The following is a 21,096-nucleotide window of genomic DNA, read 5'->3' as shown; positions in this document are numbered from 1 at the left end:
CTCAGGAGGCTGAGGCAAGAGAATCGCCTAAGCCCAAGAGTTGGACGTTGCTGGGAGCTGTGACGTTACAGCACTCAGCAGAGGGCGACAAAGTGAGACTCTGTCTCAAAAAAAATAAATAAATAAAATTTAAAAAAATAAATAAAAGGCTAAAAGGCTTATACTCTTTGTTATCGGACGAAGGTTATACTTGCCTCAAAACATGCTGAGATATATTCTCTCTTTTTCTACTCTCTGGATGAGCTCCTTTAAAACTGGTATTATTTTTTCCTTAAAAATTGACTAGAATTCACTACTTAAACCATCTGGGACTGAGTTTTCTCTGTGGAAGGTTTTTAATTATGTATAGATTCGGTTTCTTTAGATTTTCTATTCCCTTACGCTAATTTTCTAAGTTGTGTTTATATTCATATTGTCTAAATCCTTAAATTCACTGATTTACAAAGTTCTGAAGCAATGTCTCATTTTTCATTCTTTATTGGTCTTCCAGTATTTTAATTTTTATTGGTCTTTCATTCTTCATTATGCCTTCCTTTTCTTGATCAATCTTCCGGTCTTTTCAAAGAATTTGTTTTAGCTTTTGCTTTGGTGTTTTTGTTTTCGTTTTTTAAAAACAGAGTCACATTCTGTTGCTCAGGCTGGAATGCAGTGGCATCATGATAGCTCACTGCAACTGCAAACTCCTGGACTCAAGCCATCCTCCTGCCTCAGCCTCCTGAATTGCTGGAACTATAGGTATGTGCTAGCACACCGATCTAATTTTTCTATTTTTCACAAAGAAAAACAGGAGTAATGACGATACTACCACCTTTCACTCTTGCTTGGGCTGGTCTCAAACTTCTGAGGTCAAGGAATCCTCCAGCCTTGTCCTCCAAGTGTGCTAGGATTACAGGCATGCCCAGCCTACTTTTGCTTTTGTTAACTGGAGTCGACTGATATCAAAATGGCCACAATTTTATTCCTTTTATTGTGTCTGCCATTTGCAATGTCAGTTTGCATCTTTCTCCACTTCTTAAATCTGGGTTAGCCCCGTGACGAATCTGCCCAATACAATGCAGCGAAAAGAAAATGATATGCCTACGAGTTTCAGGTGGTTCCAATTCTTTTAGAACCCTATTACTCCCATATATAAGCTTGGACTAACCTGCGGGGGAATGAAAGACATGGCACAGTCATCATCAATCCCCATAGCCAAAAAATTCCCAACATATGAGCTTCCTGACTGACTACTGACCTACCACAGTTCAAAATCAGAAGAATTGCTTTTCTGAAGCCAGCCACAGAAGGAGCTCAATAAATAGTTCAAGTTTTACATTTTTGAGGTGATTAATCATAATGAACCAATAGTTAGTTGATACGTGTATACTGAGTCTCCATTATTTGTTGTTTTGTTTTGTTTTTTTTTTTTTTTTGTAGAGACAGAGTCTTACTGTACAGCCCTTGGGTAGAGTGCCGTGGCGTCACACAGCTCACAGCAACCTCTAACTCTTGGGCTTACGCGATTCTCTTGCCTCAGCCTCCAGAGCAGCTGGGACTACAGGTGCCTGCCACAATGCCCGGCTATTTTTTTGTTGCAGTTTGGCCGGGGCTGGGTTTGAACCCGCCACCCTCGGCATATGGGGCTGGCTTCCTACTCACTGAGCCACAGGCACTGCCCTGTTTTTTGTTTTTTTTTTTTAATTGATTCCTACTCTTAGTTTTATTACTTCCTTTCACTTCCTTTGGGTTAATATGGAAAAATACTTTGAAATATTTTGAAATACTCTGAAATACTTTATCTATTGCACCCTTTCTTCTTTTCTAAAGTACATAATAAGTTTTATGGATACCTCCAAGCTGACGGTAGCTGTATCCCGTAAGTTCTGAAAGGCAGTATTTTCATTATTATTCAGGTCAAAATAATTTTGCATCTACTATTTAAATGTGTTTTCACATTTCAAACACATTTTAAGAATTTCCTAATCATCTTTAGTTGTGATTTCTAGCTTCCTACGCTATAGTAAGACTATCAGGTATAGTCCTTTTAATTATTTGTTTAGACTTGGTTTTCAGCACAGAATATGTCCATTTTTGTAAATAATGGTTGCTTGACAGAAGGCAGTCTACTGTTCAAAGCTTTGTCTACTTCTTCACTTTTTTTTGTTTGGCTTATGTTGCAGGGGTGTCCAACCTGAGGCCCGAGCTACATGCTGATTTTGTTGGGATATTTTTGCTCATCTGTGGTGACAGATACCATGAAAAGTATGCACAGACTTTTTTTTTTTTTCCGCTAACCAGCTAAAGATTGAACACCTTTAGGAGAGGGTATTAGTTTACCCTTAAATGTACCAGCTTCCCCAGTCGTCATTCCACCTCCTCCACACCTCTTTCGCCTTTGTCACCCAAGACAGAAACATCAACCCCTTCTCCTCCTCTATAGTCTATGCAACAGGAAGATGAGGAGGACCATAGGATCCATTTCCACTTAATGAACATTAAATGTAAGATAAAAGGATCCATTTCCACCTAATGAACATTAAATATTCTTTTCCCTTAATGACATTTTCTTTTCTATAGTTTTATTTAAGAATACAGTATATGATACAGATTACAAAATGCGTACTGATCAACTTGTTATCAGCTTCTGATCAATAGCAAGCTGTTAGTACGTAAGTCTGGGGGGGGGCAGTTAAAAGTTATATGTGGATTTTCTACTACGTGGGGGAAGAGGGTCAATGGACCAACCCCCACATTGTTTAAGGGTCAACTGTGTATCTTTCTGTCATTATAAAGTAGCCTTATCTCTAACAAAGCCTTTTCTTGTTAATCCTAAATTGATATTAACATAGAAATACAAATTTTTGATTTTTCATAGCATACTTTTCTTGATCCTATTACTTCAACCTTCTGTCATACTTACATTTTAATCAGACTCTGGTAGACAGCATCTAAGTTTCTTTTTTTCATTCAATAAATAAATCTTTGAATTTTAACTGGAACATGTAGCCCATTAACATTATATGATCTTCTTTCTATGTGCTTTCTATGTCCCCTACTTCTTTTATATTCCTTTTATTCTTCCGTGTGTATGTGTGTGTGTGTGGGGGGGATGTTGCATAAGAGCGGGTTTTCACCTTTTCTTCCTCCTTTCTTTTAGCTTGGAAATGACATGCATGTTTACCCTTAACTTTACAGCATACTTCACTCATTCATCCTATAGTGATGTTCCTATGTACTGTATTTATCATGCTTATGGGTCAATTTTCTCAATTTAAGACTTTCTTTCTTTGATGTTCTCATCCACATTTCCTTCAAACTCTGCTTCTTTCCTTTTCTATTTCTCTTCTCCCAATACTGTAATTATATACATTGAACTTTTTCACTGTATGTTTTTATTTTTCACATTCCCTAATTTCTCCATACATCTGCACTTTCATGCTGGGGGACATGAACATTTTCTTCTGAGCTATCTTCCAGTTCACTAATTCTCTCTTCAAATGCTTTGTATCTTCTGTTAAACCACATTACTTCTCCATTTTTCTTCTTTATTTTCTGTCTCCTGGCATACAATGAACACTGCTCTTACTAAGTAGGGACCTGATAATTCTAACATGAGTCTGTGTTTTTGTTAATGCCACTTTGCTTTCTTCATGCTTCACTGCTTTTTAGTGTGGGCCAAACAATGTACTTACTCAATAGCTTACAGAAATAATTTAAGGCCAAAGATGTTACTCTCCTCCAAAAAAGATATACATCAGCTTCTGCCCAGCACCTACTGTTACTAACAACCTGAGATTACCTCAGCCTCTTGGCTGCTCTCTCCATATTGTACAAACTCAGAGGAAGAGAAAGATCCCAAAAGCCAGGCTTATATCCTTGATCACCTGACCTCCAGAGTATCCTGAAATAGTAATTCTCCACAATCCTGGTAGGTCTCTGATATATCCAAGCAGACTTTTTCTTTCCAATTGTGTCCTCTTCTACACGAATTACTCCACTGCTCTGAATTACCTTGTCAATCCTTAAAAAACTCAAGTCCACTTGTGCTTTTTAAAAGTCTGCCTTTTGGGGCGGCGCCTGTGGCTCAAAGGAGTAGGGCGCCGGCCTCATATGCCTAAGGTGGCGGGTTCAAACTCAGCCCTGGCCAAAAACTGCAAAAACAAAACAAACACACACACACACACACACACACTCAAGTCTGTCTTTTGATCTTACTAGATCTAGAATTGATAGAACTTAAGGCAGTATAGAGTAATAATATATTTGAATGAGGGTCTGAGGAAAAGAAAAAAATATAGAAAAGGAATGAGGGTCTGAGGAAAAGAAAAAAATATAGAAAAGGTCTATCGACACGTCTGGCCCTATGTTCATGTCTAGTAAGTTAAATCTACTCTTCTACAACTTCACAATTTAACATGTTTCTACAGTCACAGATTACATTAAACTTCATACTCCCTGCCTCTAAAATAACGAAGATCGGAACAATCTCTGCATCCCATCACTCACTCATTTTCTTTAAGTTTTATTTTTCAATAAAATAGGGAACAGCTTTTCATTTGCAAATTCCATTCAACACAACAGTTATTGAATTCAAGGCTTGTTCTGTGGTAAGGAATAAAATAAATGGAGAGATTTATACAAAAAGGAAAGAAAGAAGCTCTTTCTTCTCAGGAAGTCTGTGAAAGTGCCGTCATTCTGCCTGTCACCTTGACCATTTTCTTAGGTAAGAGTCTTGCCAGTTACTCTTCAAAACAGTTGTGCTCGGCCCATATAACTACTAGATATGCATCGTGCATTTCAAATATGGCCCAACGAGTCTGGGAAAATGCATTCTGCATGCATGTCATTGGTTTCGACCTATATCTTTTGCCAAACCACGGGGCCTTTACTTTATAGCCACTTATGAGAGCCATCTGACGCATCCTATCCTTTTCATTTATTAAACCTCTGGTGGAATAACAGCATCAAGATTACATAGAAAAAGGCTTCTATTACAGCTGATTAATCCTCACAATTATTTATTAAATTGAAAAAATCTTTTCAAAGCACTTAAAACCAAAACATTCAATCTGTGACATGAAATTTTCCTAATAATCATAAGCCAATTGCTACCCCAAGATCCAACAACAAACAGCTCAAGTATTTCAAGTACATGCCACCGGGATTCTAATACAACTGGAACTGTCAAGGTCATCGTTATCAAAATGTTGTGAGAATAAAAAAAAAAAAAAAAAAACTAATCATAACAGCTGCTTTGTCTACTGCAACCATTTTCCAAGTTAATATCGTTTGCCTTGCATTAAAATTCACTCTGTGTTGATTTATCATGCCAGCTCTGCAGCTTCATTCAATTAAAACAATGTCACAGCACTTTCGAAGAAAATCATTTCAAACAGCTCGAGCCAAGTACAACTTTAAAGGCCAAAAGAAGGGAAAGAGAAAGAAAAAAAAGATATTCATTAACCCTACTGTTTAAAAGTACAGACCTTCTCTGTGGCTCACCAATTACGTCTGGCAAGTGGCATGTTAATTTTTAAACAAGAGGTTTAACAACAATCATGTCTAATGCTATTCATTGCTACTCGCTTCATTTTAAATAGAAATGACAGATTTCTCCCAATGATAAAAATGTAAAATATTATGAAAATCCTTTCCATTAATCTTTGAAGAATTCCACAATTAAAGATTAAAACCTCCTGCGACACACTATCGAAAGTGGTAACGAATGAAAAATGGATCTCCAAAAGCATCTCGGTGAAACGCTTCTAAGAATTGTTAATGAATAATCTTAAATTTTTGGTGAAAAACTCAAAAACCCAAGAACTTATGCCTTATAAATTGTCCATTATATCACGTAAGTAACATAGTAGTTATGAAAACGCATATACACAAAATTGTGTGTATTTGTTGATGAAGTTTTTCACTTGGCAGGGGACCAAAAATGGATCATACCTCACCTAGCTGACACTAATGAGCCTATTTTACACAGGTATGTAAGATGAGACCCCTTAGCACAACTGGTTTTAATTAAAAATACAATGAACACAGATGCTCCTTGATTTACAATGAAGTTAAGTACAAATAAACCCATTGTAAGTTAAAGATATCCCAAATTCAAGGTGCATTTTGAATTGACAACATTTTCAATCACAATAGGTTAATGCAGACATGACCCCATCGTAAGTTGAGGAGCATAACAGAATGCCTATCATTTTGTACCACCACAGAAAAATCATAAATCAAATCTTTGTAAATTGGGGATCATCTATGTGTCAAAGTGCTTTGTGTTTTGGGGGTAAACAAATTGTCACATACATTTTCTACCTTTCTATTAATTTGTATAGTAAATAGTACGTATAGATCTCCTGCAGAAAGTTAATTTATACTACATAATTATTATTATTATAGGAACCATTTCACAAAACCTTTTATACATTAGGCCTTTATAAATATTTTTCTTATAAGGTTATGTACAAAAAGTCATTGACACCAACAGCAAAAGGGAAAAAACTATTAAACAATTACAATCAAAATTTGAAATCTGTGGTATATGAATTTGGATATCCTGAATTATGGTGACTCATTCCCTGCATAGATGTAAATACAGATGCAACAGAGTATTGGGATGAAGCCACTCAAAACAAACCTAGGTGATAAGATAATTATCATTCCAGATGCTAAATAATTAAACAAAATATTTAACCAATTAAAATAAAAATATTAAGGCAATTAAAGTCTTTCAGGGTTTTTTGAGAAATCACCCTCTATCTGTGAGATTATAAAGTCTAAAACCTTATACACAGGGCCTTTCAAAAGATCCCAGATTACTTTCCTAGTTGATTTTTACTACTATTTGTGTTCCAGCTACACAAGCAATTCATATTTCTGTAAAAAAGGAAAATTTTTTTTAAAGGCAGGTACTTTAAATTTTCTTCCTTGTGAACACCTTTCTTTCTCCTTCCCTCCCATCAAACATGCCAAACTCTTTCTTGTCCCATAATACTGAACTCCTAAGTGTTTTTTTTTTTTTTTTTTTCCTTTTCCTTGTATGGTCTGTGATTCCAACAGACAGCTGTTTCCATCCTCCAAAGTGATGCTCTCAGAGCCCTATGCACCCACCTGTTACATCTTTTGCAGGTCATTCCTTAAAGTCAGGAACCAGCTCCCAGTTTCTTTTTTTAATCCAAAGTGCCTTGCACAATACATAGCCCAAGTAAGAAATTAATATTTATGCAGTGAAAATTATATATAGTAATTTTTCAATCTTATCATAAAAAATTGCTGAGATCAAAATTGAATAGGAGACAGCCTGAAAACACTGAGTGCTATAGGCTGAAAGAGAAGGAAGGAAATTACAGAGCAGAAATAAATGAAACAAAGACTAGATATATATAGAAAAGGCCAACAAAACTAAGAGTTGGTCTTCTGAAAAGATAAACCAAATTGACAAACTAGATTAAGAGAGAACTCTTATAAATAAGAAAAAAGAATGAGGAGACATTACAGTCAATACCAGAGAAACAACCATAAGATCATAAAAACTACATATAATTATACTCCCTCAAATTCAACAAACGAGAAGAAATGGATAAATCCCTAGAAACATTCAGCCTGCCAAACGTGAATCATAAAGAAAACAGAAAATCTGAACAGACCAATAACTAGAAAGGAGAGTCAATAAATAAGCAAAAACCTCCCAATGAAGAAAAGCCCAAGACCAGGCAGCTTAACAGGTAAATTCTCCCCAAACATTTAAAGAGGATTTACACAAATCCTTCTCAAACTCTCCCAAAAAACTGAAGAGGGAACACTATCAAATTTATTTTGCCAGATCAGCATTACTCTCATACGAAAGCCAAATAAAGGCACAAGAAGATGAGATCATTATAGACTCACATCCTTGATGAACACAGATGCAACAATCCTCAGCAAAATACTGGCAAAATGAAGAGTACGTTAAAAGCATCATTCATTCCTGGTGATCAAGTGGGATTTTTCTCTGGATGTAAAGAAGATTCAACATACACAAATCAATTAACGTGATACACCAAACTAACAGAATAAAGTATAAAAACCAGACGATCATCTCAACAGATGCAGGAAAAAAGCATGTGACAAAATTTAACATCCTTTCATGATAAAAAACTCTTTAACAAATTAGGTACAGAAGGAGTATGCCTCAATATAACAAAGGCCATGTGTAGCAAACTCACAGTCAACATCACACTCAACAGTGAAAAGCTCAAAATCTTTCCTCTACTAACTGGAACAGGACATGGATGCCAACCCTGGTCATTTCTATTCAGCACAGTAATTGAAGTTCTAGACAAATAATTAGTCCAAGAAAAAGAAAAAAGCCATCCAAATTGGGAAAGAAAAAGTAAAATTATCTCTGTAGGAAACCCTAAAGACTCCACAAAAAAAACTGTTAGAATAAACAAATTCAGTAAAGTTCCAGGATACAAAATCAACATATAAAAATCAATTCTGTCTATACATTAACAATAAACTATCCAAAGAAGAAATTAAGATGCAATCTCATTACAACAGCATCAAAATAATAATATACTTAGAAAAAAAGAACAATACACTTAGAAATAAATTTAGCCATGTAGGTGAAATAGCTGTATGCTGAAAACTGTTAAGACACTGATCAAGAAATTGAATACATAAATAAAAATATCTTAGAATATTCTTAAGACATCCAAACTACCCAAAGCAATCTATAGATTTGATGCAATCTCTTAACAAAATTCCAATGACATTTTTCATAGAAATTTGTTTTTAAATCCTAAAACTCATACCAAATCACAATGGACACCAAACAGCCAGAACAATTGTGAGAAAAAACAGAGCTGAAGGCATCACACGTCCTGATTTCAAATTAGATTACAAAACTACAGCAACATGAAAATGAAACAGAAGCCCACAAATAAATCTACTCACATACTGTCAATAAATCTTTATGAGAGCACCAAGAATACACAATGGGGTAAAAAATAGTCTCTTCAATAACTAGTGCTGGTTATTATTCAAATAATTTCCTTCCCTCTTTTCTAATGGTATACATATTTGTCACTGAAATATCCTAATAAATTAGTATTGTATAAAAATTTTTATTTATATAATCTATGCTCTATACATTTCATCTCCTAGATTCACCATCAGGGTATCACTTACCAACCCTGAAGGTAAGTCTAGGAGTGAAATGTATAGGTGTAGCTCTGACCATAGATTAGGAAGGCTTTTGAAGCTGACATCGTAACTTTTACCACATAAATATTGCCAGCCCCATAACTGTTCCAAAAATGCTAATTGTGCTCTTATAGTTAACGTTTTTTTTTGGGGGGGGGGGGCATAAATTTTAGTCACATCTGATCTACTGTATTGCCCTACTTAATGTTCTACATTGTAATAAATTCAGCTTACAGTGATTTTTAATTATTATATCCTGATAACATAGTAAGTTTACTACCTCTTTATCTTGGTTCCCCTATATCATAAAACCCTTCTTATTTCTGCACTCTCAAGGCACCACCAGCAAAGCTCTCCCTTCTTCCTAGGCTTCACATGTAAAACATGAAGAAATCTGAACAGTTCCACAGTTTAATCTGTTTCCTTCACTTTATTTCAACTGCCATTTTCTTAAGGTTACTGTTATTATTATTCCATACCTGGATTATGGGCTGTAATGGTACTATGAGAACAAGTTATGACATTATGTCTTTTCATATTCCTGTGCTCTTCTGCCCAGCGCAGGCCACACACAAACATTTCTAGGATACAAAAAGGACATGAAAATTTTGCTATTTTATACTCATATGTCCTTTTCAGTTTTCATATTCTAATTACTTTTCAAATTTTTGTTTCTTTTCTTTTAATCTGTCCTTAAAATGGCTAATTTATACTGTTCATACATGATCTTACAAGTAAAGCAAAAAACTAATCAAAACAATCATGGCTCTATATCCCAAACAATACATCAAAAATTTTAGACTCAATCAATTCTTTACCAAGTACTAAAAAAATTATCATATCAATATGAAACAAGAAGATGGTCAAGTTGTACCAGATGGACAAGTTGGCTGCTTATTGACATTGATTCTGGATTTGGGAAAAGCAGTTTTCTATGGTAATCAAAAGTAGATTTTGTGGAATACCCAATTTATTTATGAACTAGTTTGTTCTAGATGGCTGGGTTTATTAAGACATAAAATATGCTTTCCCAATGAGATGATCAACTAAATTTAGTTCCAAGGCTGGCAGTTTAAAAGTTAACAGCTCAATGTTTCCAGAACATAGACAGCACTGATAAACAAGTTTTTCCCCAATTTTTGTATTACATTCCTTTAGTTACTTCGGTGACAATCTTAGAGATATGGAAGTGGGATACTGTGATTGGTCCTTACAGCATTAATTTTAACAAAGTAGATCCTAATTCTTTTTAGATAAAATTAATCTAATTTAATACATTAACTGCCATGAGAGTTATATTTAGCTTACACTAGTTTTGAGCACAGGGCCTCATGAAACATAGACAACTTACATGTCTCTTGACCTAGCCTTAAGGAAAAAAAATTTTTTTTTCTATTGCTGGTGGTCAATCTCAACTGGCTTATAAGACATAATTCTTCCCTTCCAGCTAGCACCATCTTTTCATTTGTTCTTCTAAACACTAGTTCCTTTTAAATATTAAGATGTTACTTACACAAGAAAGTGGCTGTATTTTAAAAACACTGAGAAGGCTTATTTAAAATTTAAAGATATTGTTAAACTTTGGAAAATTCTGAACCAAACGAAATCCATTACTTTCAGACTGTCTTGAAATGCTTTTTGGAACAATATCTACTAACATTTTTTAAAATTTAGTATATTCACAAACCATAAAGAGCCTATTAAAAATACCTGATATGTAGCAGGCCCTCAATATACCCAATATAGAGTGCAATAAGAAGAAAACTTCAAAACAAAAATCAGTCATGAAACTGACCTTCATTAAATTAGTCTGCTTGAAGTTCTAAGACAACCTTAAGAGTTTCCCTTCTCTTAAATTCTAAAATTTAAAGACATGCTCTATATTATCAAATCGCACTGCTAAACTAAAACTCTAACAATATGTAACCTGAACCACTTCACAACCATACTCAATAAAAATACACATTAACCTTAAAAAAAAAACTATATTTAGTTTCCTGTACAAACTATAAAGAAGAGAGATGTGTAGATCTATTTTTTAAATATTATATTTTCACTCATCATCAAGATCATATTCCGGCAAAATTCAAGGGTTATGATGGGTATTGAAAAAGGAGACTTTGCAGATCATTTGTTTTTTATTTAACACCTATTTGTTATTTAGAAGAATAAAAATGAAAATAGCTTATATCTAGACTCTTAATTCTTCAGCACAGAGAGCCGCAATAGGCAAAAGAACAAAGACTTAATGAAAGATAACTAACTGCACTAACCCTTTTCTCTTCTCATAATCCCTCCAAAACAAACTCCTGTTCAACAGCCAATTTGTAGGGGACAATCTTGAGAAACAGAAGAAAATATGAAATAACCCCTTTCTAACTCAGAACTTCTCACTTGCCAATTTTTTTTCTGCAAACCCAGGAAAATTAAATGGTAAAGCAACTTACAACTCATGTATCACCATAAATGCAGGCTAGTGTAAGACTGTAAAGAATACTACAAATAACTCACTGCCAGGCTAGGATCCTACAAGCTGGGAGAAAACATATTTGAGGAGATACTCATACATCTTAACAACTCTTTGACAATATGTGTTATAATGATTGTCTCGTGAGAGATGCTTTTCAAGGCCATTATCCAAAATTAAAACCTATTTTAAAAACGTCAGAAAATCAGTTACACCCAGATAAAAACCTTAGAAAAAGTCTCACTAAAACTGTATCATGTCCCAAGCCAACAGTTTAGCAATTCTAATCTGTTTATGTATATATAAGACAATTCAGATCCTAACCAGCAAGACCTTGTCAATATTTGTTACTTATCTACTACTCTGGCAGATCTTACAAAACAGTAACAACTCAAAATTATTGCAACAAAATTACTGCTGGCTCACATGAAACATGACACTTTTTACTTACATAATCTTTTTTTCTTTCTTTTTTTTTTTTTTGTAGAGACAGAGTCTCACTGTACCGCCCTTGGGTAGAGTGCCGTGGCATCACACAGCTCACAGCAACCTCCACTCTTGGGCTTACGGGATTCTCCTGCCTCAGCCTCCCGAGCAGCTGGGACTACAGGCGCCCGCCACAACGCCCGGCTATTTTTCTGTTGCAGTGTGGCCGAGGCTGGGTTTGAACCCGCCACCCTCGGCATATGGGGCCGGCGTCCTACTCACTGAACTACAGGAGCAGCCCTACATAATCTTTCTTATATAATCATTTTTACTTTATCATTCTTTGAATGCCTGATAAAAGTATTAAACAATTAAATATTCTGTATTTTATCTTTTATACAAGACTGTGTGTACAAGACTGTGAGAGCGCCTTCAAGAATAAGATGTTCTTCCTTACTCATGATCACCCAAACTATACTAAGTGTCTGCTCTATCAGGTGCCATACACTTGTTATCTCTACTGCTCCCAACAAATTCTATCCGAACAATCCTATGAGGTGGACCACATAACTTTATAAACAAAGAAAGTAACCATTTCTTATCAACAAAGAAAGTAACCACATGCTCAAAGTCAACGTAATCTCAACTGTTTTTCAGCAAATATAGTCCCCTGCTCATTGTGGATGGAGTTATGGCAAATACAGGTACTCAACCTCAGCACTACTGACTTTTGGGGCTGATAATTCTTTGGGGGTGGGGACGGTGGCAGTCCTTTTCTAGTGTAGAATGTTTAGCAAACCATCCCTGGCCCCTACCAACTAGATGCCAATAGTACCCCCTCACAAGTTTAGCCAACCAAAATACCTCTAGATCTTGCCAAATGTCCACAGTGGACTTACACATGCTTATGCCATTTAGCTTGGCTCTGGCATTCCAGTGATCAGACGTGGTTAAGAGCATGCCCAGAGCAGCAACTGCCTCATCAGCCCGGGTCCAGCAGGAACATAAATGGAGAAGATCTAAGCCTACCCACAGCTAGCCTACATTAACGCAGTCCTAGTCTGAGCTCAGTCAATATATAAGTCAATGAGTACACAAATAAACACTTATTATTTTAAGCCACTGAATTTTAGGATGTGTGGCAACTGTTGACAAATACCATCACAGTAAAGGGGTAAATCAGGATTCTTAATCCAGGCCCATGTGGCTCAAAACTAACTTGACTATAATAAGAGTTTTTTTCAACTGAATTAATAATCCCACTCAGGATATACTTGGTATACAGTAGAGGTAAATTTACTAATAATCATTAATATAAATTTTGTTAAAAAAAAACAAAAAACCAGCATCTTTTCAATGGGCTACTTCATATTAGCTTCTCATTCTCACATGATTAAGACATAATGGTTCAAAACATTGTGAAGGGCATTCATTATTCAGCACTATCTCATTTCTCAGATACTGAATCTAATGTGCCTTCTTTTATCAGTTACAGAAATCTTCATAGCCAAGATCAAAATACTACCTTCAACTTAACACTGACTTCAGTAAATAAAGAGCTATGTGCAAATGCAAAAGACAAAAGGTTTAAAGAAAAAAAAGGGTTTCATGATATTTGAAAGAATGAGTTCCACACAAATATGCACAACAACAAAAAAAAATTTTGGGGGGGGGGGGGCCGGAGCTGGGTTTGAACCCGCCATCTCCAGTATATGGGGCCAGCACCCTACTCCTTTGAGCCACAGGCGCTGCCCTGCACAACATATTTATTGTGCATCTACCATTTACCACACACGATTCTAAGCACTGGGAATACAGCGCTAGAAAAAAAAAAAAAACAGATAAATTTCTCCCCCCATGGACCTGATATCCTTGTAACACTTACACAGCATAAAGGCATTTTCTAGGTACTTTACACTTATTAACTCATTTAGTCTTCAGAACCTTGTGAGAAACTTAATATCTCCATTATAGAATGAGAAAACTAATGACCAGGAATGAAAAGTAATTTGCCCAAAGTCACAAAATAAGTGGCCAAACTAGCCAGAAGTATGGGTTCTGACTACTGTGCTACACGGCCCACGGCTAACTCCTCAATCTCACATCTTCCCACATGTCCCAAGCACACTAATGCCTGAGCCACTGCACTTGCTATTCACTCTGCCTGAGATGTTTCTCCCCAGATGGTTTTCCTGCCTTCCTTCTCATCATTCTGTTCTTTTCTCTCCATTCCTATCATCTTTTAAGAGATTCCTTCTCTGGTTACCCTTAAAAATGAACACCTCCCACCACACACAATCACTATTCACCTGTTTACCCTATTTTGTGTTTCTCCACAGTACTGACTACACCTAAAAGTTTGTGTTCATCATTTGCTTACTATCTGTTGTTGCCACTGAAAAGCCCACTTCCTGGGAGCAGAGACACTATTTAGTTCATCACTTTACCCAACTCCTGAAATAATGCCTGTCAAAATGACCATATTATGAGATCATCTACCTGTTAACCTGGCTTATTCTCACAACAACATAAATATAGTGTAGCGATTTTCAAACTTTAGCATGCATCAGAATCATCTTGTAAGGCTTGTTAAAAGGGTAATTAGGCCTCACCCCCAAGTTTCTAATTCAACGGGTGTGGAATGGAGCTTGAACATTTGCAAGCTCCCAGAAGGTATGGATACTATAGTCTAGAGATCATGCTGCATCGAGAACTATTAATCTAGACAATGTTATGCTTCCACACCTACCAGCAACCATAGCTTACCAGAGCAATGAGTCACAACTGATAGAAGGAGGAAAGAAATATAGGGGAAAAGTGCCCTCTAGACTCAAGCCCTGACTTACAAGACCGTATGGAATATGACTTTTAAATAAAACAGTATAAATATCCCTTCCCTGAACAGAATATTTAAAAGAGAGAGAGAAGGGAGAGGAGAAGAGAAGGGAGGGGAAAGGGGGAGAGGAGAAAGACAGAAGGAGAGGGAGGGAGGGAGGGAGAGGAGAGAAAAGGTGGGGGAAGGGAGAGGAGGAGAGAAAGAACCCAACAGATCCAGACAGAACCAGGTAATTATATTCTCTGTCAAGGTCTTATGACCTTACATATTCTGGGTAAATGACTATTGCTGAAATGTTATCCTTTAAGGCTTAAACAAGCAGATGAAAAGTTGCCATCTTTAAGGGGATACTAAAACACCAAACAGTAGTAGACAATTGGGACAGCTACCCCAATCATAATTTCCCATTTCTAGTAATATTCCTTTATACCCAAGGTAGGACCATAGTGGTCATATCTAGATTATGGTAGGTAACCTCACTTCTCTAGTCACGGCAAACCGACTCAACACATTGTCTTTTCTAAGAATCTGAAATTTGAAGATAAAAGTCTGGGAGACTTTGATGCCAAGTTATGTGCAAGGCTCTTGACAGAGAAAGGTCTACAAACTCCTGCTGCTGAAGTTCTCAGAGATGTCCCGGCTGCTAGCTTTACATAAAGTTCTGTTTTCCATCTATTATTTTAATTCTTCATACTACCCAATAATCTTCCAACGAACTTTTGTTTTTCCTACATTACCCAGTACTACTTGTATATTTGTTACCTTAAATACTTACAAAAATAGAATGACTGCATAGGCTTTAAAGAAGATCATATTAGAAATGCAAATAATGAAATATCAAGGCTTTTTTCCATTAACTGAACGTAAGACATTTATTTCTCCATCTGCAGACCAGTATTCTGTCTACATAACCAATGAATCTTAGAGCACAAATTACATTTCTGACACCATAATATTAACTCTTCTTTTGTTTGCTTTCAGAAAAGTCCTCTGAAACCTAGCAAAATGCCACCGTGTTTCTTTTATTTATTCAGTGGTCTGTTTTGTGACAATATTATTGGGGGGGATACAGCAGCTAATAACAACAACATTTTTGTTTGTATACCTTATACTCTGGTGGGGTGAGATAGAAAAATAAATAAATGCCACCAGAAAAATACCAGATAAATGCTAGTTTAGAGAAAAAAGGAGACTTATGTGAAACAATGAGCAGCTAGATAGCTTTTCAATAAGGTCAGGGAAGGCCTCTCTGAAATGACATGTAAGCTAAATTCTTAATGACAAGTAGAAGCCAGTCAGTAGAGATAAGAGTACAACTAACATAAAGGTCCTAGGGCTAGAGCAGACTTGACTTGCTCAAAAAGACAGTGTCACGAAGAGGGAAAATTATTTAAGGTATTATTATTTAATAGAATAGACCATACCATTGTTAGGGGTTTAGAACAAAAGGCAAAGTACCTGGATTTATTTAGAAATTCACTGATTGATTTAGGACAAGGATGCTGTTTGCAACAAGGTACTTGTAGAGAACAGTTCAGCAATAGACTAAGAGGGGAAAAAATTCCAGATTATAAACAATAGTTTTTATAAAAATTTTAGAGCTATATGAAATGTTATAGTCCAACATCCTCATTTTACCAAAAGGACGTTGACCCAAGCTGTGGCTTCTCTAAGGTCAGATTAAAGATGAGCAGGGGGGCTGCAGTTGGTTCTCTTTGAATACTCAGCCCAATGCCCTCTCCATAATTCCTGACTTTGTTCTGAAATCCAAAACCATCTATACCATGCATTTCCAAAGCGACATAGCAGCAATCAAATGAAAACATATTTAGAAAAAGAATGTTTAATTATCCATGCCAAATTATTTATAACTCACAGTTCCTTGCATGAACTTTTTTTAAAGTGGCTAATGCTTGAGTATACCACCAAATATATCCCTTCCCAAAATAGGTGAAGCAAAAAAATTTTGAATAAAACAACAAAACATACTTACATCTGGATATTCTTTTACAGGCACATAAAGTTTCTCTTGTAACTGAACAATAGGTCCCACAGCATCAGGCAACTCTGCACTCCTTCTCTCTGTACTGCCATTTAATGTGTCATTGTACATGTCTTTCCGTACTCTGCTAATTTCTGTTAAAAGTAAAAATTTTAAATGTGTTAGACAAAAAATATTCTTGCTAGTCCAGGAGGAAAAAAGAGGACAGGGGAGGATTTCATCAATAATGTGTTAAAACTCAAGGAACTATGGATCTATTCTGTCATTCTCTGAATTAACCCCATGTTTAAAAAGACTACAGCCTGAATATCTACCACAAAAATTTATACCACCAAATAACAAATATTAAAACTAACTTCAGAGCCTGATCTCTTAACTAACATGATATGGGCATATCTTACCTAATTTTTCTGTGACTAATGAGAACAGTCATTCTAAATGACAGCGTCAAACAACTATCACAAGAATACCTATGAGACAAAACTAATCCCACAACCTCTTTTACACTTTGGAACCAATCTGTCTGAACAAGATTAAACTGACCACTTTATTGTATTTTTAGGTATCTCCGGAATATTCAAACAGAGGCCCAATAAACGACAGATTGCAAAGTTCAGCAGAAGTCTGAAATTTGATATTCTCCTTTCCTAGTTAAAGCTTGGAGAAGAGATGTCTTAGGCAAGGTAAAGGGAGAAAGAGCTTAGGAAAGCAACATTCACAGGTGTGGGGGCGGGGGAGATCCAAACCAAGAAGAAATGGACGTAGACAGTAGAAACAGAGAAAAGACACGTGTCAAAGAAGCTAAGAAATGACAGAGTCTAGAAAAGGGCGGATCAACAGTGCCCAATACTACAAAGAGCAAAAAACAGTACCTTGATCATAAAGCTACTGGTGATCATACAGACCTTTCAAGGGAAAAAGGGTATCAAAGATGAAACTACACTGGGTTGATGAGTGAAATATAAAAAAGGAAAGTGGAAACCCCTGAAGTCAATGACTTTTAAAAAGAAACAACAGTAATACAGTACTCGGGTATAAATATACTCTTTTTTTAAAAAAGAGAACTCTTAATGACTCAAGAGGATTAATTATAATTATAAAGAGGATTAATTCTTTTAAAAATTATTTAATAAACTACTACACACTAAAAGACTCATGTCTACTGAAGCCTACTGTCTGATAAGTGGTTATCATTATCAAGGCTAGGTGAATAATACATTCTTCTCCATCCTATAGATTGTGTTCTCTTTGGAGAAAAGGCTTGCATGTCTTAGTATTTAAAAACAAAATGTGTTTTATTTTAAAAATGTATTTTGTATGCTTCCCAAACATGAAATTTCAATATATTGAAAATATGTCAAATGGTATATAAAACCAGCATATGGTGCCCATGGTCGCATTAATGTACACAGCTATGATTTAATTAAAAAAAAAAAAAAAAAGAACCATCAAATGTGAATGCCCTCTTTAATTTTCTTAGCTATTTAAATCAGTTTTAAACAAAATCCAATACACCAAAAAGGCATGATCAAAGGTACTCTTACCCAGTCATAAAATCTTAAATCTGTTTAAAAAAAAAAAAAGTACTATAATACACTTTCTTCTTCATGGATAGCAATATTCATATTACAAATTTTATCTCTGAAATAACAATTTGCTTGTCTAAGCTTACCAAAATTTGCTTACCTCTGTCTAGCAAATGAAATCAACAACAATCAAGAGATTACCTTGGATTTGACATCACTATTAAGGTAAGACCTTCATTCTTCCTTAAAGTTCGTTTTTACTTCTAGTTGTATAACAGAATCTTGCCTAATAATGTCCAGTATCAAATCAGTGTTTATCTCAAATTACCATATGATAGCAATTCTCAAAGTTTTCAAGGACCAACACTTTAAATAAAATTATTATATAATGTACATACGTACAGCAAATAATTAAGCAAAGAGCATTAGAAAAAGTTAATCTAAATTACACATATCCTTTAGTCCAGTTGTCAGAACTAAAAAGCAATTTGAGTATTATCGTTTAAATTTCTTCAGAAACTGCCCAGTTCTTACTATGAAGTAATCATAGCACCAATATGAAAACTGACAATAGCATAAAAGAAAAAATAGATTAAGGGGGGGGGAATGATTTTCAAGGTAAACAAATTTACTAAACTTGGAAAACCAAAATAATGTATAATATCAGAAAATTCAATTAACTAGATTTAAAAATATATAAATATACAAAACCAACAGCCTTCAAATAATGACAAATTAGATAATATAATGCATCTTCCACTTAAGCTGTATTTCTATAAGTATCTCTGTGATTCTTTGATTAATAATTCAAAAGTTGCACGAATTTCTGTTACCCCCTTGTCCCCGGGTCTTGGAATAGTGGCTGGAACACAGTGGGTTCTCAATAAATACTCGACTGGTTCGGTAGATGGGAAGGCAAATGAAGGGAGGACTAAGCTGGGTTCTGGAGAATTAAAGTCCAACAAGTCGTGTTCCATCTCTCAAAGAACTTAATCTAACATGGGAGATAGGTAAGAAATCTACCATGACTTTTTTGGTCTCTTAGATATACCACTGAGTATCACAGAGAACACAGATTATGTATAAGACAGAATAGATGGCTATAAGAAGATGACTAAGGCATAGTTCTGGTCCTCAAGGACTTAACAGTCTTAATCGGAGTAAAATCTGACCAACTGCATACTACTTTTATCGATAGGAAAAAAGTAGAAAATCATCAGCACTTTCTGGTGTATTTATAATGAATACTTAAATTAGAACAAGTTCTGAGTCTAGTTCTAGCAGTAACTCTTTGCTATCAGACTTCTCTGTGCCTGTGCCTCATACAATTACAGAAGTCACTTAATGAATGACTCAGTCGAATCCATTGGTTTCCAAACTTAGTATGCAAGAACCTTGTTATTATTAATATTTTCTCCCATAATTCCATGCTTTGTCTCCAAAATCTTTCATTCCTTAAGTCCTGGAAATCAGAACGTCTGTTAATGCTATCCTAGCAAGCTGATAATAATTATACCCAAACTATTACAGAAACATGCAAAGAATATATGGGTTTAGGGAATACTGTAGTCCTTTTGTTGTAAGTGGTAAATTCACAGCTGTTCCTTTACGAAACAAAAGAAGGCTTCATAACTAACATTGTATACATTCTTTCCTTGTATCAAACATTATAATGCCCAAATGTCCCCTCAACTCCACACTACCTTCATCGACCTGCAGCAATGGTTCAGAAAACTCAAAGTTCAGAGCCATTGTTTAGTAAGTAGTATAAAAATTCTTCCAACACTAACCACCAATTCATGTATCTTTTATTTCAGTATTCCCAATATCAAGACAATTTGTTGTAGACATCTCTGATTTAAAATGTTACAAATTTATTTGCCAAACCAAAATCTGCTCACCTGAAATTTTATCCTGTGGCCCCAACTGAGGAGCTTCACAAATACTAGAAAAATTCTGCAATTATAATATGTAAGCTTCCTTTTCTCTAACCTATACTAAATAAGTTTCATACCCTCCCACTTGTTTAGATATACTCCAATTTGTCCTTTTTAAAATGTGAAACACCATGCTGTACACACTATTCCATAATCATCAATGGGGTATGCAGACTGAGGGTTTCAACACTGCTGACATTTTGCTAAGTCTCCACCATTCCATACCTCCACAACTGTTTGTTTAGTCACCAACAAATAATTTATATGTTTTTTTATCCCTGGTCACTTTTTACTACACATACCCCTTCACACCTATCATTCTTTATACATGACTAGTCTCTAATCCAACTCACTACAACTCCATACAACACATTTGTCTAGTCTGGCATACCTTGCAGACTACTTGAAATCTCGAGCTACCCATGGACCAGAACCTTCTCCTGAATCCACCAGTTTAAACAGGAAATATGTTTTGGAATCACAGGTTATACCATCAAGTTTAGAATATAAATTTTTCAGCTTTGAGGACTATTCCTTTGCAGCATTGGAATTCCTCCGATACTCCACGTTTCTTGAATTTACTTTTGTTTCAAATACTGCAGTATGCTGAAAACTACTTTTATTTAAGCCTGAAAACTTGGCTTCAGTTATATTTCTGTTTCCTCACATTTCTCTGCTTTATCTTGCTAATTTTTCTTCTCCAAATTAAAGCTCCATAGAAGTTCTGT

General features: G+C 35.5%; 1 protein-coding gene across 5 annotated transcripts in view; it reads right to left on the bottom strand.

The window, feature by feature from the left end:
• The window catches only part of QKI (QKI, KH domain containing RNA binding), a 138,727-nt gene that overhangs the window by 81,379 nt on the left and 36,252 nt on the right, over window positions 1–21,096 (bottom strand). For all 5 annotated transcript variants that reach the window (XM_053590345.1, XM_053590346.1, XM_053590348.1 and 2 more), the window contains exon 2: window positions 16,897–17,039. In XM_053590345.1, the coding sequence (XP_053446320.1) occupies window positions 16,897–17,039 (143 nt within the window). The remainder of the gene's footprint in view (window positions 1–16,896; window positions 17,040–21,096) is intronic.

This window comes from Nycticebus coucang, chromosome 5, assembly GCF_027406575.1.
Source record: "Nycticebus coucang isolate mNycCou1 chromosome 5, mNycCou1.pri, whole genome shotgun sequence".
NCBI classification, from domain to species: domain Eukaryota; kingdom Metazoa; phylum Chordata; class Mammalia; order Primates; family Lorisidae; genus Nycticebus; species Nycticebus coucang.
The sequence above is the reverse complement of the archived record's forward strand: the minus strand, read 5'-3'. Positions and strand labels throughout refer to the sequence as shown.